Genomic DNA, 22,560 nt, shown 5'->3' with positions numbered 1-22,560 from the left:
GACACTTGAAACGTGTTAATAATGACAGAAAAAACATTTGTGTTGCCTCTTTCATACCTTCATTTAGCCTTTGGTGTTCACGCTGAGCTTAGTAAAATAACTACAGAGAGAGCAGCCCGGCAACAGCACTAACACGGCAACAGCATTAACAGGGCAACGGCGCTAACACAGCAACAGCGTTAACTTGACAAGGCCAAGTATTGGTATCGGATTGGGACTATAACGCTTTATCAAATGTGGAATCTTTTTATTGTGCAACCCAATAACAGGATACAATTTGTTAAGGTTAAGGTACACGTGTCGTCATAGGGAAATGTGTCCATATTGGTTAGTGTCTAGATACAAAGAAGAGAAACCGATGGCCGATAAGGTCTACGGATATTTTGGGACTGATATGTAGGCCCAATTTTGAAATGTTTTGTTTTTATTCATTTTAATTTGGTACAAAGTCATTAGCATGTTTTACTTAAGTCTAGGGCTGCAGCTATTGATTATATTAGTAATCGAGTAATGTATTGATTATTCACTTTGCTTAATCGAGTGATCCATTTGTTTTTTTACCTTCTTTAAAATATCCTTAGTTAGCATAGTAGTTGTTGTGTTTAAGGTATGGTTCATAATTCAAATAAGTTTCTTTCTGTTTGAAATAACGCATTTATTCTTAATTGTACGTCAGTATTTCCCCAAAAGAGAAACATTTCACTTACATGATAGATAAATAGAATATTTATTGCGAATTACTGTATTTACTCGATTAATTTTTTCCGCTCTACTTCCATCTGGATAAAGGCAATGAGATCACATGTGTGCAGATCAGGGTGTTCAAATTCTTGCATATTTAAGCAGCCAGTTTGACCAAATAAAATATTGTCTAATGCTGGAGATTTAAAGCTGATTGTTGGGTCGCAAAAAAGTGGAAACATTGGCCAGCAATTTCTAATTAGGCTGTGGTCCTTTGGTTATTTACTCGATTAATCGCTCGATAAAGTCTTAGTCGACAACAGCAGAAAGGAAGAGAGTGAGTGAGCTCAAGGTTTGACTATAAGTCGCACTTTTTTCATAGTTTGTCCGGGGGTGTGATTTATACTCAGATGCAACTTATATGTGAAATTATTAAAATATATAATTTCACATCTTTGTTATTGTCACACTGACAACTGCACGAGGGCACTCTAGGCTTGTGTACCAGTATGACAGCCATCTGCTTCCGGCTGTCATACCAGCCGGAAGCAGATGGCTTCTTTTTTCAGCCTTTTTTTTACGCTTATGTGAAGTCTTACCCGACAGAGTGCTATTTAAGAAACAATTGAAGAGTAAAATATAAAGTTTTCAGTTCACCGGTTTGTTTACTAGCAGACCAAAATGGTGTGTATATTTGCCATGTGTTCATGTGCAGTTTTGTGTGTATATGTAATATGAGTCAGAGCTTATCCCTATAGCGTCGGATCCTATCGTCGGCGATAGCGCGCGGATGCGGACTTTCCAGCAGCGTAACTCCGCAACCAGTCGTGCTCTCATGTAAATTCAAACAGCGTCTCAAAGCAGAGGCACGGGGCTATTTAAATATTTTTCCGTCAGTTACGGTAATCTGCCTCTGTTGCTCCGCGAAGGTGACGAATTAGAGCGCGGGTGCTGCGGGGATTTTCCCAGTCATTTATTTGATGCGTAAAAGAAAAAATACGGATTAAAGTGTAAAATAGAAGTAGATGTGTAAAAAAATGCAGTAAATTCTGATACTTCCTTTAATATGATTTTTATGGCTAACAAAAATATAAATGTCTAGGTGACCTATACTGGCCCATAGTGTGCTCAGTCCTTAAAGGGTTATGTTATATTTGATGTGTTTGCTAGTTCTGCAGTGTGAACTGTGATGAAAAAGTAAGACCACAGTATAGTGTGAAAAGTCAGTGAAAAGAAGACTCGTGTTTGTGGACAAGCCAGCATATGTTACGTTAGTGTAGCATATCTGATTAACTGTTAATATCTTACATAAACATACTAGACAGTTTGTTGTCTCTGTGTTACGTTAGTGTGCTATACTGCTATTAAGCCTGTTGTTCTCTATTTTATTGTTATTATTATAAGTTGCCTTTAAAGATAAAATATTTGTTCTTGGTGTCGGATTTTGTAAAATAAATTTCCCCAAGAATCCGACTTATAGTCCAGTGCAACTTATAAATGTTTTTTTCTTCACTACTAGGCATTTTTTGCTGTGACTTATTCTCTGAGGGGACCTATAGTCTGGAAAATATGGTACTTTTTTATACAAAAATAGGTTTTGCATGAACTCCCCTGCAGGAGTGGTGTTGTGAGTGCTGTTTGGGTCAGATACAAAGACATATGGAATAGTTTTGAGAGCTTATGCCACGCCCCCTTTTTAGTCTGTTTAGTCGAATACAGCACAAGGAATCAGTCCTAGAACTGATGTAAGGTGAAATTTGTAGAGTCAGTGTTGTTTCCAGTCACTTTTGCATTTGACGAGTGATTTGTTAAATACGGCTCTTAACTGTTTTCTCATCTCTCTGACCTCCAACCTGTTTCTCACTGTGCTGCTGTGGTTTCCTCAAAAGTATAATCTAATATAACAAAAGCATTCCTCTGCATACCGCACTACACCACACACTAACTCAGGTTTAATCTGAACACACTTTTGGCTCTGCGTCCTTGTCCTGTACGAGATATTGCATGCCCAGCTAATGTGTTGATTCAGATAATTGGTATCTGGAGGTAAAATTGGCGGGAGAAGATCTTGGCTTAGTCCTGGTTTAGTTCAGGCTTAGTCATTGCATTGTCTTGGTATTGGTTTGTCCTGGTTTGAGTCCCTGGTTTATCTTTGGTTTAGTCCCAGCCTAAGACAGGACCAGGGTTTATGCTAGATTTTTTCTTTGCTGGTCATGTTGGTGGTTACACTTTTGCAGCACTCTGATGAGGAGTGGAAGAAACCATCACGTTTATCAGTAACATGCAGTGATCTGATGAGGAGTGGAAGAAACCATCACGTTTATCAGTAACATACATTAACACTACTGTTAAAACAGTCATATAAAAGTAAATGGACCTGAGGGTCACGAAAGTTGGACTGCGTGATGATGCATTTCTTTTAAACAATGATGTTTTTTTAAACGAAACGATGACGGTGGTGTTGTATTGAGACGAAAAAGATAATTTAATTGTTAATCGTTATTTAATAAAATCCTTCAAATCAATATATCAATCGAGGTGTTGTTTTTATCATTCACCAAATATATATTTTTCTAACATTTTCTGCTGGCCATCGTGTCTGGCGGTCGTTATTTCTTCCAGTCATTTGCTTTTCAAAATCACTTTCGCTAGTCTCTGCTTTAGTCCCCCTTTAGTCCTGCTTTAGTCTTTCTTTAGTCTCTGCTTTATTCCTGCTTTAGTCCTGTTTTAGTCTTGGTTTAGTTCTTCTTTAGTTCTGTTTTAGTCCTGTTTTAGTCTCTGCTTTATTCTTGCTTTAGGTCGTTTTCACACCTAATAGTCCAGTAGACTCGGTTCGATTCGGGACCAAAATTGAAACATTGTTAACATTTTCAACTGGAGCGGTTTGCTTTCACACTGCTTTTTGTCAAACGAACCAAACCTTTTGAGAAGCTTGTCTAATCCTTCACATGTGGTGGCGCTGTACCAAAAACCATGGAAGGAAACAAGACAAAAAACCATGAAGAAGAAACGCCGCTCGTCTATTGGTCAATACAACGCAACTTCTTTTCCGCAGGGAAATGTAAACAACACTGCGCTACAGTGTGGGGGAATCCTACTGCTTTCATTTTTTCACTTATTAATTTATAAACCTCGTTGTTTTTGTGCGTGGTCACGAGTAACTGACATATATTTTCGTCAGACCATATTTCTATGAGGGCTTTTACCTCCTCTTCACTCCACGTCTGACCACGAGCCATTTCTCCGCTCCGCTAGCTTTGCACCCGTGTTTGTTTTGGTTTTATTTACCCAGAATGCTCTGCATGTAATCCGCTTCCTGTCTTTGGAGCGGCCTGTGGTCCGCTTGGCGTTCACATATGCATTCGAACCGTACCAGAGTTCACTTCAACCGGACCGAGACCTAGGTTTTTTGGTGGACCAGAGTTCGCTTTTTTGGACCGTATCAGAGTTCGATTGCGCATTCACAATTGACCAAACGAACCGGACTTTGTGGCCAAAAGAACTAGAGTTCGATTAAAGCGTACTAACCAGTGCTAGTGTGAATACGACCTTAGGTCTTGCTTTAGTCTCTGCTTTAGTCCGGTTTTAGTACTGCTTTAGTCCTGGTTTAGTCCCACTTTAGTCCTGCTTTAGTTCTGTTTTAGTACTGTTTTAGTCCTTCTTTACTCCTGCTTTATTCTCTGCTTTAGTCTCTGCTTTAGTCTCTGCTTTAGTCCCCCTTTAGTCCTGCTTTAGTCTCTGCTTTAGTCCCCCTTTAGTCCCGCTTTAGTCTCTGCTTTAGTCCTGCTTTAGTCTTGCTTTAGTCTTTCTTTAGTCTCTGCTTTAGTCTCTGCTTTAGTCCTGCTTTAGTCCAGTTTTTGTACTGCTGTAGTCCTGCTTTAGTCCGGTTTTAGTCCGGTTTTAGTACTGCTTTAGTCCTGGTTTAGTCCCACTTTAGTCCTGCTTTAGTCCTGTTTTAGTCCTTCTTTACTCCTGCTTTAGTCTCTGCTTTAGTCCTGCTTTAGTCCTTCTTTACTCCTGCTTTAGTCTCAGCTTTATTCCTGCTTTAGTCCTGCTTTAGTCTCTGCTTTAGTCCTGCTTTAGTCTCTGCTTCAGTCCTGCTTTAGTCTCTGCTTTAGTCCTGCTTTAGTCTCTGCTTCAGTCCTGCTTTAGTCTCTGCTTTAGTCCTGCTTTAGTCCCCCTTTAGTCCTGCTTTAGTCTTTCTTTAGTCTCTGCTTTAGTCCGGTTTTAGTACTGCTTTAATCCTGGTTTAGTCCCACTTTAGTCCTGCTTTAGTTCTGTTTTAGTCCTGCTTTAGTCCTGCTTTAGTCCTGCTTTAGTCTCCACTTTAGTCCTGCTTTAGTCCTGCTTTAGTCTCTGCTTTAGTCCCGCTTTAGTCCTGCTTTAGTCTCTGCTTTAGTCCTGCTTTAGTCCTGCTTTAGTCTCTGCTTTAGTCCTGCTTTAGTCCTGCTTTAGTCTCTGCTTTAGTCCTGCTTTAGTCCTGCTTTAGTCTCTGCTTTAGTCCTGCTTTAGTCCTGCTTTAGTCTCCGCTTTAGTCCTGCTTTAGTCCTGCTTTAGTTCTGTTTTAGTACTGTTTTAGTCCTGCTTTAGTCTCTGTTTTAGTCCTGCTTTAGTCCTGCTTTAGTCCTGCTTTAGTCTCCACTTTAGTCCTGCTTTAGTCCTGCTTTAGTCTCTGCTTTAGTCCCGCTTTAGTCCTGCTTTAGTCTCTGCTTTAGTCCTGCTTTAGTCCTGCTTTAGTCTCTGCTTTAGTCCTGCTTTAGTCCTGCTTTAGTCTCTGCTTTAGTCCTGCTTTAGTCCTGCTTTAGTCTCTGCTTTAGTCCTGCTTTAGTCCTGCTTTAGTCTCCGCTTTAGTCCTGCTTTAGTCCTGCTTTAGTTCTGTTTTAGTACTGTTTTAGTCCTGCTTTAGTCCTGCTTTAGTCCTGCTTTAGTCCTGCTTTAGTCTCCGCTTTAGTCCTGCTTTAGTCCTGCTTTAGTTCTGTTTTAGTACTGTTTTAGTCCTGCTTTAGTCCTGCTTTAGTCCTGCTTTAGTCCTGCTTTAGTCTCCGCTTTAGTCCTGCTTTAGTCCTGCTTTAGTTCTGTTTTAGTACTGTTTTAGTCCTGCTTTAGTCCTGCTTTAGTCCTGCTTTAGTCTCCGCTTTAGTCCTGCTTTAGTCCTGCTTTAGTCCTGCTTTAGTCTCTGCTTTAGTCCTGCTTTAGTCCTGTTTTAGTCCTGCTTTAGTCCTGCTTTAGTCCTGCTTTAGTCTCTGCTTTAGTCCTGCTTTAGTCTCTGCTTTAGTCCTGCTTTAGTCCTGCTTTAATCTCTGCTTTAGTCCTGCTTTAGTCCTGCTTTAGTCTCCGCTTTAGTCCTCCTTTAGTCCTGCTTTAGTCTCTGCTTTAGGCCTGCTTTAGTCCTGCTTTAGTCCTGCTTTAGTCCTGCTTTAGTCCTGCTTTAGTCTCTGCTTTAGTCCTGCTTTAGTCTCTGCTTTAGTCCTGCTTTAGTCTCTGCTTTAGTCCTGCTTTAGTCTCTGCTTTAGTCCTGCTTTAGTCTCTGCTTTAGTCCTGCTTTAGTCTCTGCTTTAGTCCTGCTTTAGTCTCTGCTTTAGTCTCTGCTTTAGTCCTGCTTTAGTCCTGCTTTAGTCTCTGCTTTACTCCTGCTTTAGTCTCTGCTTTAGTCCTGCTTTAGTCTCTGCTTTAGTCTCTGCTTTAGTCCTGCTTTAGTCCTGCTTTAGTCTCTGCTTTAGTCCTGCTTTAGTCTCTGCTTTAGTCCTGCTTTAGTCTCTGCTTTAGTCCTGCTTTAGTCTCTGCTTTAGTCCTGCTTTAGTCTCTGCTTTAGTCCTGCTTTAGTCTCTGCTTTAGTCCTGCTTTAGTCTCTGCTTTAGTCCTGCTTTAGTCTCTGCTTTAGTCCTGCTTTAGTCCTGCTTTAGTCTCTGCTTTAGTCCTGCTTTAGTCCTGCTTTAGTTTCTGCTTTAGTCCTGCTTTAGTCTCTGCTTTAGTCCTGCTTTAGTCTCTGCTTTAGTCCTGCTTTAGTCTCTGCTTTAGTCCTGCTTTAGTCTCTGCTTTAGTTCTGATTTAGTATTGCCTTAGTCCTGGTTTAACAAGGTCTGTCCTCAAACTTGCTCACATGCAGAGTCTAGCCAAACACAGGCCTGTTGTTAATATCAGCTGTGTATCCGCTGTGAAAGTAGCATTGGGATTTAAAAGACACAGAGCTTTTTTTTCACACCAGACTGATGATGTTGTTGTAGTAAAGAGATTTCTGCTTGCAATTAGTCACAAGTTCCTGTAAAGTTTGTGTCACTGCATGAGAGCTGATTTTTGCTGAGGCTCACAGAAATGTCATGTTACAGCTTTATTTTGAACATTACATGTTTTTTCCTATTTTAATTTCTAATCTGCTCTTCTTGCATTTTTTTCTTATAAAAATTATACTTGATATTCAAAATTTCAGGTTAACGATATTTTTGATCATGTGCCCATCTCTGAGGGTCTAAATACTGAAGTCAAAACCAGTTGGTTTGTTTCATTTTCTATAGTTTCTGCAAAGTGATAAAGCAAAGTTTAATTAGATTCATCTGGCTTCACCATAATGTTAAGGGAAATGTATCCTCTGCAATGGACCCACCTTTGAATGCCGCTCAGGTAACCTGTTAGGAGCGGTCCAGTTAAAGATATCAACAGGATCTGAAAACAGTCTGAAGTCTCTGTATGCAGCCGTGTGCTTTTTGTGTAACATTTGTGGAGATAATGATGGTGGTAGTTTATATAAAGCTTAAATGCATATTCTGCCTTTTCTATTATGAGAGCAATATATTTGAAACACATGTAAGATAGTTAGGCCTTTTAAATCATACTCTTCTCCTTTTGTTGTTGTTTCTCTGCTTTAAATTGAGTTGCGTCCTCCACAGACCAATGTCCACAAGCTCCTCTCGAAAACCTCTTCATCCAGAGAGAGGCTTTTTCTCCCCTAAGCACCAGCTCTCATGTGGGAGAGCACAGGGGGACAAACTAAAGCTTTGTTTAAATAGTTTAAATTCTGATCAGCTGACTGCACCGAAGTCCTTTAAAGTACATGTGATGGGTTTTCATGTTTTTCCAATTCAGACATGCCCCTGTGCTAAATATTTATCAGAGTTTTACATCAGTTTAGTGGCAGTTTGTGAAAGTTTGAAAAGTACAAAAATAGAGAAGATAGCAGTGAGTTCTAAAATAGAATATCTTAAGATAAAAAAAATACATTTATTGGCTCACTGAAAGAAGGTTTCCGGTTCAACTCCTGGGCTTTTCTGGGTGTTGTTTGCACATTCTCCCTGTGCTTGGGTGGGTTTCCTCCGTACACTCCTGTTTCCTCCATCAAGCCAAAATGCACAATAGGTCAAATCCTCCACCTTAGGTAATCCTGACCAAGACAAGCTCAAGATAGGTCCTTGAGCCCTGCATTGATGAGGTACTCCAGCAGCACTGAGGGATGGGTCAAATGCAGAGGACAAATTTCTCTACAGGGAAGTGTACCTTAACCTTAAAATCTAAACTGCAGAGACAGTGTATGCATAAGGAAGGCATTTTTCATTTACCAAAGTAAAGGTGTTGTCATTTATTTTTATTAGTCTCTCTCTCCCTCTCTCCCCCTTTCTTTCCCTTTCTTCCTTTCTCTCTTTCTTTCTCCAGGTCTGGGTTATGCATCTCAGGTTATGATCCTCCATGGCGCTGTGTATTACGTCATTATTTTGGCCTGGGCTCTGTTCTATTTGGGCCACAGTTTTCAGAGCGACCTCCCCTGGGCCCACTGCAACAACTCCTGGAACACTGGTCAGTACCACACACCCTCGTTTATCGCAGGGGTTACGTACCAAAAATTACCCGCAATAGGCGAAATCCACAATGTAGTCAGCTTTATTTCTTACAATTATAAAATATGTTTTAAGGCTGTAAAACCCCTCACCACACACTTTATGCACTTTTCTCAGACAGGCATTAACATTTTCTCACATTTCTGTCTCATTTAAACACACTTTAAACCAAGTTTAAACCTTTGTATATTATATCCCCCTTCCTCGATGATCGCTTTAAATTTGTTGTTCACGTGCTACGTGCTCCAGCGGTATCCACAGAGGCACCGCTCTGTGCAGAGAAACACTTAAGTCCAAAGCATTTCTGAAATTTGTCGGTGAAGAACATTTCATTGATATTGTGGGTTTTGTCGGGGAGAAAACTTGCAAACATACAGCACTTCAGAGTCACACTTCGATCCAATGTAAATTTGGCTGAACGCATTTTGTACTGTACTGGAGACGCGACACATCCCTTAGCCAATCAGGACACAGAAAATAATGCACGTTCATACATTGTAAAAAAAAAAAGCATCCTAAATTGCAAAATTGGGTGAGTGGTTCCTTGATGTATGTGACCATTTAAGTTTCAGTATTTTGGTCCAAGACACTATTGTCCCATTTAGGCGTATTGACTGCAAAAACACCAAATTTTAATTTGTTGTTTTTGAGGTCATATAAATGAGTATTACATTTGTTATCAGTAAAAGTTATATTAGATTTGAACGTGTTTGGAACACCTCGTATCTGGGGACTGTTAGGTCATGTTTACACAATTTAAAATCAAAATCTTACATACAGTTCCTTATAGACTCGATATTCTAATTTTGCATAGCTTTTCTATTTAAAAATGTATCTGTCCAAATTGTATTTTTTGTGTTGTGTTTTTGTTGCAGCCTCCTGTTTCATTTTCGACCAGGCAAACCACTCTGCCAATTGGACCAACATGCCAGACAACACCACTTCCCCTGTTATGGAGTTCTGGGAGTGAGTTACGTCATTATTGTAAAGAAGTTACCTTGATCAAAGTCGATATATTCATCTGATTTGAGCAGTTTTACACATTTTGGTTCATTAGACCTAGATTACTTGACTTGTTTTGAGGCCTTGTTTCTTTCTGATGCCAATATAAGAATAAACACAATTGGAAAGGAACTGCATGTAAGAATGTCCCTAGATGTTCAAATCAAATGTAATTGATAGCAATTGTAATTCTGATTTATTCTTAATGACAAAAACACTGGACATGATGGACAAGTTAAATTTGGTGTTTTGGTTCCAGATGATTATCCAGTCAGAGTGTAGAATGAGCCTCTCATGACTCTCATTTGTGTCCAAGTTCAATGCTGTAATCCAGTTGGTTTAAACCTAAAATGCCTCTCTGATCTGATTGGTCACTATCTAAACCCCAGCATCTGCAGCCAATCAGTACTCAGTGCTAGTGCAGCCTCTGCAGCACAGTGAGTGAATTGTGGAGGTTCTGAGCTTTCACATGAGCCATGGCCTATTCATATACTGAGAATGAGACAAACATGTATGTGTGCTCTACCTGCAGGTTAACTAACTGGACACACAGGGTCAGTTGTGATTATAGTACCTATTTAAAACTGTAACAGCACAGGCTTGATACAGGCTCCTTTGCAAAATTGTCAAACTACTCAAATAAAGATGGCAAGCTATGTTGTATCTAGATGATATATTTTATCAGTGTAACAGACCTGTTATGCTCCCCTAGTACTGCGCTATTGTCACATACAGCAGTGTGTCTGTACAGTGGATGTGACGGATTAACACTGACATGATGTTTTTAGGCGAGAGGTTTTACATCTGTCTGATAACTTGGACAGTCTGGGCCCCGTGAGCTGGAAACTGGCCCTTTGCCTTCTCGTGGTGTGGGTCGTGTGCTACTTCTGTGTCTGGAAAGGAGTCAAGTCTACAGGGAAGGTGAGGCATGCTAACGAGCCAACACTAGCCTGCCAACGCTAGCCTGCCAACGCTAGCCTGCCAACGCTAGCCTGCCGACACTAGCCTGCCGACACTAGCCTGCTGACACTAGCCTGCTATCACTAGTGTCATTCCCCAATTTCAGAAGGAGTCAGAGCCAAATTTGGATCTGCACATGCCCATATTCTTCTGCGCAAACACTTGTCTCTTACTATGGCAACACATTTAACTGCTAAAAAGCTCGAGCAAACAGATCAGTGCTTCCCTATTTCTCTGCACTGAGCTGAGTCTGATTTGACCATAACCACCAAGTTCTCACTTTTACTTATGAAGTCAGACTTACCTCAGCTCTCTTCCCTTTTCTAACGTTTGTTAACGCAGTTTGCAATACGCACTTCTCACTGACTTTCTGCAACTGTTCTGTATCAGTTAAACTGTTCCAAGAGTAAATTTGATCAAACAAATCTCAAAAATTAGGTCTGTTCAAAGTACAGTTACTATAGCAATTTCAGTGCATGCACCAAAGTATGTGAGCATGTGCAGTTGGAAAAAACTGCGCCAAAATGGGTAACGTTCCAAATCAGAAATGACAGTCTGCTAACATTCCAAAATTAACCTGCTAACATGAAGTGGCTAACACTAGTCTGCTAACATGCTCTCACAAGTCTGTTAACTAATATAAGAATCATTCACGCTGCACTGTTGTTTGGAGGTTGCTGTTTTGCCTGAAGAGTCTCTTTGCTTTATACAGTTTTATCAATGTTCCACTGGGACCAATTTGAGTGTGACAACAATTAGCATTAGCATGTTAATGTTTTGGTCCTTTGGCAGTGTGTTATCAGGTATTAAAATAGTGACTATTAAATTCAAGCTAAACTGCTCCATAGTTCTTCCCCTTCACACACCACATCCAATCTGAGACTAAACTGGGGGAATAGGACCAAATTAAAGGTGCTGTATCCGATTTTTTAAATGTAAAAAACAGAACTATTTCATTTTAAACAGCTGGCAGTGGTCCAAAGTTATTTCTCACTTGCCTTATGCATTCTGAACATCCTAAGAATTCACTACAATTAGTTTATAAGCGTTTTTCACAACTAGCTAAGGCCAGAGCAGAGTTTTGTCTTCACAGTAAAGCTAACAACTGGCAAGCTAAGAGTGCACACAGTGTTATGTCCTGGTTCTCGCAGGATAAAAACCCTTTATAATTTGATGCAGACAATACACAGCAATCTCATTTTGACTCTTCAGAGCTGCTTATACAATATTTCTGTATGGGACAAAACAAACCAGGGACAGGACCAGTATTAATGCAGTCCAAATCTCTTTATCATGTAGGTGGTGTACCTCACAGCTACGTTCCCGTACCTGATGCTGTTTGTGCTACTGATCCGAGGAGCCACTCTCCCTGGAGCCACTCAAGGAATCATCTACTACCTCAAACCCAATGTCACCAGACTCGCTGATCCACAGGTACAGAGACATGCACTGGAAATCAGGGTTTAGTTTAAATTTAAGGCAAATTAAACTCGAGGGTCAGAGGAAAGGGTCAGAGAATGCAGAGGAGAGAGTCAGAGGGTCAGAGGATGCAGAAGAGACAGTCAGATGGAGCTGACGATGCAGAGGATGCATAGCAGAGGGTCAGAGGATGCAGAGGAGAGGATCAGATGGAGCAGAGGAGATGGTCAGATGGAACAGAGGAGAGGGTCAGATAGAGCAAAGGAGAGGGTTAGAGGAGGCAGAGGAGAGGGTCAGAGGAGGCAGAGGAGAGGGTCAGATGGAGCAGAGGAGAGGGTCAGAGGAGACAGAGAAGATGATCAGATATGGAGCAGAGGAGAGGGTCAGATGGAGCAAAGGAGCGGGTCAGAGGAGGAAGAGGAGATGGTCTAAGGAGGCAGAGGAGAGGGTCAGAGGGAGCAGAGGAGAGGGTCAGAGGAGATGGTCAGATGGAACAGAGGAGAGGGTCAGAGGATACAGAGGCGAGGGTCAGATGGAGCAGAGGAGAGGGTCAGAGGATTCAGAGGCAAGGGTCTGATGGAGCAGAGGAGAGGGTCAGAGGATGGAGCAGAGGATGCAGGGGAGATGGTCAGGTGGAGCAGAGGAGAGGGTCAGATGGAGCAAAAGAAAGGGTCAGAGGAGACAGAGAAGATGGTCAGATGGAGCAGAGGAGAGGGTCAGATGGAGCAAAGGAGAGGGTCAGAGAAGGCAGAGGAGAGGGTCAAAGGAGGCAGGTGAGAGGGTCAGATGGAGCAGAGGGTCAGAGGATGCAGAGGAGATGGTCAGATGGAGCAGAGGAGATGGTCAGAGGATGCAGAGGCAAGGGTCTGATGGAGCAGAGGATGCAGGGGAGATGGAGCAGAGGAGAGGGTCAGATGGAGCAAAGGAGAGGGTCACATGGAGCAGAGGAGATGGTCAGATGGAGCAGAGGAGAGGGTCAGAGGATGCAGAGGTGAGGGTCTGATGGAGCAGAGGAGATGGTCAGATGGAACAGAGGAGAGGGTCAGAGGATGCAGAGGTGAGGGTCAGATGGAGCAGAGTAGAGGGGCAGATCTCCTATAGCGGTATATATTTTCATTTACACAGCATTGAAACACTTCAACCTTTTAAAAGCCTGTGAAAATTACATTCACCTTTGGTTTCTTTGGTACATTTTTAGTTGACATGGGTTTCTAACAAATGTTCCCCAGTTTAAAATACAGCCTCTAGGTTTAACTTTGGTTTTCTGAATTAATTTGCAGAGAGGTATAAAATGGGGGGTAGGTTAACAACTGAAGTATGTTTAGCTCCAGGCAAAACTGTGTGAACTTTTTTAGATTAGAAAGTACTGTGTATATTCTGTGCTTTAAATATATATTATTTTCAGTTTGAGTGAAGAATTGAGTTGGAGAGTGAAGAATTGAGTTGGAGAGCTTGAGAGCAAAATGACGTTTTCAATTCAATTCATTTTATTTTTTGTAACGCCCAAAATCACAACAACAGTTGTCTCGAAGGGCATTCATATTTTGATTGATGGGGGAAACCAGAGTACCCGGAGGAAACCCATCCAGACACGAGGAGAAACATGCAAAACTCCACACAGAAAGGCCTGGGCGACCCGGGGATCGAACCAAACCTTCTTGCTGTGAGGCATGAGTGTTACCACTCAGCCACCGTGCTGCCTACACACAAAAACAAACTGGAAAATCAAACAACAGCAAAAATCAGACAAAACAAGAAAAATCCGCCAGGCGAGGAGGAGGGAGGGGGGCGGAGGAAGGCCAGGCGAGGAGGAGGGAGACCAGGCGAGGAGGAGGAAGACCAGGTGAGGAGGAGAGGGAGGCGGGTGGAGGAGGGCCAGGCGAGGAGGAGGAGAGGGTCCAGCTGTCATCGGGGCATCTGAAAGAGTTACACTCCACAGGGGGAGTGGGACAGGGGACAACATGTGAATAGCATTGCTGATGAGAAAATAGGACAAGGCAGAGGATAGTGCTCAGGTTGCCATACTTCCCCCAGCTAGTTATCTCCTACTGCAGCCTGTTAGGTTCAGCAACAGTCTGTGCTCAAAGAATGAGGTCAGCTGACACCTGAATATACTGAATGACCAGGTTATTCCATCAATGGATTTTTTCTTCCCTGATGGCACGGGCATATTCCAAGATGACAATGCCAGGATTAATTGCGCTCAAATTGTGAAAGGTTCGGGAGCATGAGACCTTATTTTCACATATGGATTGGCCACCACAGAGTCCAGACCTTCACCCCAGTGAGAATCTTTGGGATGTGCTGGAGAAGGCTTTGTGCAGCGGTCAGACTCTGCCATCATCAATGCAACATTTGGGTGAAAAATTAATGTAACACTGGATGGAAATAAACCTTGTGACATTGCAGAAGCTTGTCGAAACAATGCCACAGTGAATGTGTGCCATAATCAAAGCTAAAGGTGGTCCAACAAAGTATTAGAGTGTGTGACCTTTTTGTTTTGGCCAAGCAGTGTATTTAAAGTTTCTGATTAATTTGAAAGGAGTGTAAAACAGGCACATTAAAATTACAAATTGCTTTTGTTCCATTTATATTCAGTTGTTGTAGCATTTTTATTAATGAGTTATCCATCAATAATTCAATATATTCTTTTTGGACTGTGCCTGTGTTTATAAATGCTCACTATTGAGAGAAAGCACAATTGAAACCCAAATGCTTGGACACACCCTGTCATTCATTGTTTCCCTTTATTTTTACTACTTTCCACATTTTTATACATACAGAAGAGATCAAAAGGTACATGGAATTATGTAACGATGAATTAAAGTTAAATAACTCTACTCATTTTTTTTGTTATATTTTATATTCAAATTCTCAAAGTATTCACTCTGTGAAAGAATTCTGTCAAATCTAAAAATGTTAGAGTGAAGATATTTCGCTTAACTGAAGAAGCATCTTGGATGAGCAGCCAAACGTGTTCACTCTGAAACACTTGCTCAGCATTGAATTGTTCTTTTGCTCTGGATCAGACTAGGATGACTGAGGGATTACACAGGTGGCCCTTTGCTATGATGAAATATATTTAGCAGAGTTATTAAACTGTTTTCTTTACTTCATAGTTCCAATCTTACTCCATATGTTCTTCTGTATGTGTATAAATTGTAGAAAGTTGTAAAAATAAAGAAAAAAATATTAAATGCGGGGGTGTGACCAAACTTTTGACTGGTAATGTAGTTCTGTACCTATAAAACATGGAAGTGTGTCATTACAGTGAGTCTAAAGCAGTACACTGGGGCAGGACGTAAATATTTTTTACAAGCTTTGCGATTAGATCTGCCTCTAAAGTCGTTCTATAGCTGATCTTAACTTGGGCACATTCCCTGTTTAGGTTTGGATGGACGCAGGCACTCAGATCTTCTTCTCTTATGGCATCTGTTTGGGCAGCCTCACTGCTCTGGGCAGCTACAACAAGTACAACAACGACTGCTACAAGTAAGACTATAATACACACATGTACCTCCTAATGTGCCAGATGCCCTTCCATCAGCCAGACAAACAGTGTGGAACAGGCTGCACACACTTGATGTCACACCACTGTAGACTCCTTATAGTTTAACCCGAGCTGAGAGAAGTCAGAGGTCACAGGTCAGAGGTCTCAGATGGACTTCTCTAAACAGAGAGGTCCACTGTCATATGCAGATGTGTGGACCTGGTTTATGGTTAATATCTTTGTAATCACCGGGTCTATCCACATGACACAAAAACTGACATGAAGTCCAACGTCTTTGTCAATGTTCCAAATTATAGCATTACACTTGTCTATCCTGCATCTATTCAATAGTGTGTTTGTTGATACAAAAATATATTTGAAAAACATACATTCTCAATGTGAGCGGGCTCGCCTTTCCACATATTTGACCTGTAATTTGCCCGAGTGGTATCACCTACTTATCTCTATGGTGATAGAAAAGTTAAAAGCCATATTGGAGAATATTCCAAGAAAAACAACATTAAGTAAGTAGCATGCCCTCCATGTGAAAAGTTACATAATGTGATTTTAAAATGCTTTGCAATGATTTTGAATGGTCTTGTCCAGTTTGTCCAGTTATTTTTTTTTCATATTTTGAATGTTAATTGTTGGCCTTATCTCTGGTCCCACATGTGTGACCGAAGTGTACAGTGGTGGTATATTTATCCACCCTCTGCTTCAGACTGCTGCTACAGGAATGGCAGGAATGGACAGAGAAAACAGACAGATGACCACACCTTAAGAACAGCTCTGAGAGAAGTGGGAGGGAGAGAGAAAGAGGAAGAAGGGAGAGATGAGTGAGGGATGGGGAGAAGGGGAGGAAAGGACATGAGTGTGAGAGAGAGGAGGGAAAGGGTCATGGACAGGGAGGGAACGGCAGGAGGGGGGGTGAGAGAGGAAAAGAGGGGAGGGGAGAGGTGAGAGTGGGAAGGAAAGGAGGAGATGAGAGGGGGAGGAGGGGGGTCAGAAAGGAAAACTTGGGAGGGGAGAGAGGGAAGGAGGGGGCACTTAGAATTGTACAGACCATGTCCACATGGTCTTTAGTTAATTTCTTTCAAGTCACTTTTTATTGTGAGAAAACACATTTTCCATTGTCTCAACAATCTTTAGAGGTGAGAGAGGTTGCAGAGGTTGTTAGTCTCAGTTGTAATATTTTCTCACAAGATTTAAAGATTAAAATGTTTGTTTAAATGTCTGTTTGCAGAGACTCGTTCAAACTGTGCCTTCTGAACAGCAGCACCAGTTTCTTGGCTGGATTTGCAATTTTCTCTGTACTTGGGTTTATGGCCCAAGAACAAGGAGTTGACATCTCGACTGTGGCACAGTCAGGTACAGGAGGAACACTCACTAGCACATACGAGCACACATGCGCGCACACACACTCGTGCCCTCTTTCAGTGTGTGGGCTTGCGCTTTAGAGTTCATTTTATCCACTGGTTGGTCCTCCTTTGAATAATCTCTTGTTTAGAACTACAGTGGAAATGATGCAGTTCAGTTGAAGACCTGGTGTAGCCCTCGACCTGCAATAGTTCAGTTATACTGGCACTATACTGGACTATACGCTATACTCGGAAAGCCAAATCTTTTCTTTGGTTGGACGTTGACTAGTTATTACTAGTTAAACTACAAGCTGCATTAGTAGTTTATATTTACATCCAATTCCAAAAAGGCCATGTGCAAAGCTCCGTAAACCCATGTTCTCAGATCTATTGTCACATGTTGTTTTTATGTTGTATCTCAGGTCCAGGCCTGGCGTTCATTGCATACCCTCGCGCTGTGGCCATGATGCCTTTCCCTCAGCTCTGGTCCGTCTGCTTCTTCCTCATGATCATCATGCTGGGACTGGACACACAGGTCAGAGGCAGATTTCACGGTTTACTGTAAATGTTTTCTTTGTTTTGTGTCTGTGGTCTATTAGATTTGATATCTTGTAAGATAAAGTTATGTGTGTGGTGTTGCCTAATCTAAATGTTGAATGGTTTTACCTGCCTTAAGATCTGCATATTAATAATGTGTAGGGGCACAAAGACTCCAATAAAAAACATTTAAAATGTTTTACCATGCATGTGATTCACTTATACACTGGCTACCACTGACTACATTGATGGAGGAGGAAACTTATTTTGACTTTTTGTATCAATCTTGTCTTTTCGGTTACTCAAAGCTCATGATCATAGGTGAGGGCAGGAACATAGATTGACAGGTAAATCGAGAGCTTTGCCTTTCGACTCACCTCCTTTACCACAACAGACCGATACAGCGGCTGCATCACTGCAGACGCTGGACCAATTCGCCTGTCAATCTCACGCTCAATCCTTCCCTCGTGAACAAGACTCTGAGATGCTTGAACTCCTCCACTTGAGACAAGTCCTCTCCACCCACCCGGAGAGGGCAAGCTACCGTTTTCCGGTCGAGAACCATGGCCTTGGATTTGGAGGAGCTGATTCTCATCCCAGTCATTTTGTGCTCTTCTGCAAACCACCCCAATGCAGGTCCTGGTTTGATGAAGTCATTAGGACAACATTATCTGCAAACAGCAGAGATGAGATCCTGCGGGTCTCCAGCCCTTGAAAATCTCCATAAAAACAATGAACAGAACCGGTGTCAAAGGGCAGCCCTGGTCCAACATGTGTCCCAAAGGACACCACGAAAAAAACACATGTGGACTGGTTGGGCAAACTCCCATTAACCCTCAAGGACCCAGTGGAGAGTATAGAGCTGGTCCAGTGTTCCGTGATCTGGACAAAAACCACACTGCTCCTCCTCAATACAAGGTTCGATTATCGGTCGGATTCTCCTTTCCAGTCCCTGGAATAGACCTTACCGTAGAGGCTGAGGAGTGTGCTTTGCCTGTTGTTGGAACACACCCTCCAGTCCCCCTTCTTAAACAGAGGGACCACCACCCCGGTCTGCCAGTCCAGCGGTACTGTCCCCGACAGACATGCGATGTTGCAGAGACATGTAAGTCAAGACCCTAAGCATCCAGAGACTTAAGATACTCGGGATGGCTCTCCTCCATCCCTGGAGCTTTGCCACAGAAGAGCTTGTGAACCACCTCTGTGACTTCAGCCAGGGTGATGGAAGAGTCTGCCTCCAAGTTCTCAGTCTCTGTTTCCTCGGAAGATCTGACTATGGATGGTGACATCCACCGTTATGTCTCTGTGAAGATGATAAGTCTTTCCCCGCATATATAAGATATATAACTCCATCCTCAGATCCAAAGCAAACAAAGAAAACATAGAGAATAATAGAGCTAACCAGGTTGCCAACAGGTGTGAAAAACACCCACTAAGGGGTGCATGGATATGCTAAGTATGTCTCGGGCACAGTGCACACTTTGTGTAGCTCAATAGACCAAGCCTACATACAGAAACGGTAAACAAAACCTGTTTCCAGTTTCAGTTTAGTTAACTCCTCCCTTCAGATAGATATAAGGCAGTGTCCACCAGCAATCTGACCAGAACTGAAGAATCTGCTTGGATGAGTAGCGAAACGTCTTCACTCCTACAACATTTTGCCCAGTTGACAGAATTTACTTTTGACTTTTACTATGGATCAGACCTGGACGACTGAGGGATTACACAGACTTCTTTTCGTAGGGCATCTGGTCTAACCCCGCTCTCTCTCCTCCACAGTTCGTGAGCTTAGAGGCCCTGATGACTTCAGTGACAGACCTGTACCCTCAGCAGATCCGTAGGGGGCACCGTCGAGAGCTGCTTCTCTTGGCAGTGTGTGTGGTGTGTCTGCTAATCGGCCTCGTCATGGTAACACCGGTAAGACACACACGCTCTGTAAAACATTTTAAATGCTAGTTTTACTGGCCTGTACTTGATTTTTTTTCCCATGTATCATAGCAAAACATGTCCTGTTTGAAAAAAGTATTTTATTGTCCAAGAATCAGGAAGTGCACGGTTAGTATACTAATTAGGTTTACTGTGACTAAAACTTTGAAATCCTTAATGCTTCAATGTCTTGCATTTATTTTATTACGGATGTTTTTATTGCTCCAAAATACATTGGTGTCCTCCATGGGGACAGATATGTTTAATGCCATACTTTGGAATATTCCAGGCAAAGAAATTACCTCTACATACAGACGAGCTGAGGTTAAAATTATTCTTCATTTACCTTATGCATTCCAAACATTTTCAACATATACTTATAAGCGTTTATCACAATTTTTAGAGACCAGGAGACTTACCATCATGTTAAAGCTAATAACTAGCATGCTGACAGTGTACTTCCTTTATAATGCAGAAAGCACACACCAGACATATTTTGACCTCAAAAGCTGCTTATACAATATATCTATACTGGGGCAAGACACATTTTGCTCAAATTACAGGGGCAAAATTGGGTACAAGCCATTTAACACAAGACACATTTGAAAAGGTGAAGTGCTTTTATTTCAAATGTAGATAGTAGTTAGTTTTAATTTGTAATTGCAATTGAAACATCTGCGTGAACTGGATCCAGGCATCTTGTTCAGTATTGGGTTACTCTGATCACAAAGTCTCAGATTTGTCTTTCTTTTCTCGTTACAGGGAGGACTGTACGTGTTCCAGATCTACGACCACTTTTCCTGCAGTGGGGCCAGTCTCCTGCTCCTTTCCATTTGTCAGTCTGTGGCCATCGGATGGGTCTATGGTCAGTACTGCATACTGTTTCTGTAGATACTTTGGAATGTAAAAAGAATGAGGACAGAGCTGGGGTTAGACTCGGCCGAAGTAGGAATGAAGTTGAGGGGGTAAATGGAGGGAGAAGTGACTACGGATGAGTAGAGTATTGAGTAGCATAGAAAGAAAGGGAAGGGTGGTAGAGAAGAATAGGATGGATATAAGCAGCAGAGTTGGGTAGGGAAGAATAGAATGGAGAGGAGACTACTCATAAATTATGTTTTTACTTGATTAAACTGCACTTTAACCTTGCATGTACAACTCATTTCCAAATACACATTCCTCAGTTCTCAGGCTTTGTGCTATTACCTACATATACTTGACTTCCTGTTTGGACACAGGCAGCAAATGTGACACACGTAGAGGTAATGCTTCCATAACTGTTACCTAGTAACCATAATCTAAACAAGGGCCAAACGTGTCTAAAAAACACAACACAGTAACACAGTTCTGATTAGACTCAAAACTAAATCGGTGTTGTAAATGTAGGTGTAAAGTGTCAGTGTCTAAACTGTCAGTAAATTTTGGTTGGAGTGTTCTGTGTCGATGACAGAGGCGGAGGGATTTTGTTTTTCAACTCATAAATACATTTTTGTGTACTTTTCAACTTTATCCCACCAAACCAATTGAGAATTAGAAAAACATGAAAACCAGTCATATGCATTTCAAATCAGACCTATTCTGCAAACTGTAGAATAGGTTTACAGTTTGCAGAATAGAGCAGACACAGTATGTCTGCTTTAAACAGTCTTCTACTGTACGAATTCCATTACCTATAGCTCAACACTATAGCCACTGATTATAAATTGTTGACATAAATTAGGTAAGGTAGACCTGTGGAAATCCCAAGGCCTTATAAGGTTCTGGTGTAGTTTACAATCTAACTTTGCAGGTTAATTATGGCTGTTACACCTGGAAACCTCTGAAAGTCACTTGAGGCCATAATTGTTTTGTGTTGAAGCGTATAAATCTAGAGGAAGCTGGTTTATGGTGCGCTGCAGTGGGTTAGTGCTAACGCTCCAGGGCTGTTAGCTGTTGCCGCGTTAGCCTTTTTACGACACTAGACTTGACACGCTGTTAAATCTGAACAAAACAGCACTGTTATGTTGAAGGTAATGTAGTCCATACAGGAGCTATATGATATTAGACTGCTTTTGTGGAATTAGCCTATAGTAGTATTTTACCAAGTACAAAAATATAGGAAGTAGCACTGAGTTCTAAAACCTCTACCCAGGGATAATTTACCAAGGAAGGCTAATCATAACTATTGTGTAATTTAGACAAATTTTGGCCCTTATTTACATTATGGTTGCTAGGTAACCGTTATGATACATATGTCACATCTGCTGCCTGTGTCCAACCAGGAAGTCAAATTGAGAACCTCACCAAAATTACACTAGGCAAGGTTTCAGTAATCTAAGCTGTCATATGCTCTTGGAGCCCTTCAGTAGAAATGGATGTAGCAGCGACTTGTAATCACCTCATAGTTTAGTGTTTAGTTGTATGTATTAAAGACAGTAGTAAGATTTGTATATAAACTCTCTGTCTGTATATTGGCCAAAGCCTGTTCTTGTAGTGATACTCGGGCCGTGCTTTTGTAGCACCAGAGCAGACCTAAACCTGGATCTAAGCCTAGTCTGAGAGCCTCAGGGTGTCTATACACCAGCACAATGCATAGAAAGGAATACTGCTGCTGCTGCTGCTACTGCTACTGCTACTACTGCTACTACTGCTACTACTGCTACTACTGCTACTGCTACTACTGCTACTACTGCTACTACTGCTACTGCTACTGCTACTACTACTGCTACTACTGCTACTACTGCTACTGCTACTACTGCTACTACTGCTACTGCTACTACTTCTACTACTGCTACTACTGCTACTACTGCTACTACTGCTACTACTGCTACTACTGCTACTACTACTGCTACTACTGCTACTGTTACTACTGCTACTACTGCTACTACTGCTACTGCTACTACTGCTACTACTGCTACTGCTACTACTGCTACTACTGCTACTGCTACTACTGCTACTACTACTACTACTGCTACTGCTACTACTGCTACTGCTACTACTGCTACTGCTACTGCTACTACTACTACTGCTACTACTGCTACTGCTACCACTGCTACTACTGCTACTACTGCTACTGCTACTACTACTACTGCTACTACTGCTACTGCTACTACTGCTACTACTGCTACTACTGCTACTGCTACTACTGCTACTACTGCTACTACTACTACTACTACTACTATTCCCAGAACTATACTATATTAGAACTACTTGTACTGCTAAATACCACTTCAACAACTTTCACTACTACTTCTGCTACTAGCATCACTGCAATAACATACTGTACTATTAAACTACTACAACCTTAACTGGTAGTACATACTAACTTTATATTCTACTATGGTGGTGCATACTACTTGTAAACAACCGGAACTACTACTTGTAA

At 41.7% G+C, this 22,560-nt stretch overlaps 1 protein-coding gene across 2 annotated transcripts in view; it reads left to right on the top strand.

Moving 5' to 3' along the window:
* LOC117383001 (sodium- and chloride-dependent GABA transporter 2-like) overlaps positions 1-22,560 on the top strand; it is a 34,976-nt gene that overhangs the window by 6,801 nt on the left and 5,615 nt on the right. For both annotated transcript variants that reach the window (XM_055227113.1, XM_033980244.2), the window contains exons 4-12: positions 8,326-8,466; positions 9,383-9,473; positions 10,298-10,430; positions 11,769-11,903; positions 15,277-15,380; positions 16,622-16,746; positions 17,159-17,271; positions 19,053-19,190; positions 19,962-20,064. In XM_055227113.1, coding sequence (XP_055083088.1) covers positions 8,326-8,466; positions 9,383-9,473; positions 10,298-10,430; positions 11,769-11,903; positions 15,277-15,380; positions 16,622-16,746; positions 17,159-17,271; positions 19,053-19,190; positions 19,962-20,064 — 1,083 coding nt within the window. The remainder of the gene's footprint in view (positions 1-8,325; positions 8,467-9,382; positions 9,474-10,297; positions 10,431-11,768; positions 11,904-15,276; positions 15,381-16,621; positions 16,747-17,158; positions 17,272-19,052; positions 19,191-19,961; positions 20,065-22,560) is intronic.

Source organism: Periophthalmus magnuspinnatus, chromosome 2 (genome assembly GCF_009829125.3).
Source record: "Periophthalmus magnuspinnatus isolate fPerMag1 chromosome 2, fPerMag1.2.pri, whole genome shotgun sequence".
NCBI lineage: Eukaryota > Metazoa > Chordata > Actinopteri > Gobiiformes > Gobiidae > Periophthalmus > Periophthalmus magnuspinnatus.
Note: the sequence above shows the minus strand (reverse complement) of the source record. Positions and strands in the feature narration are given on the sequence as shown.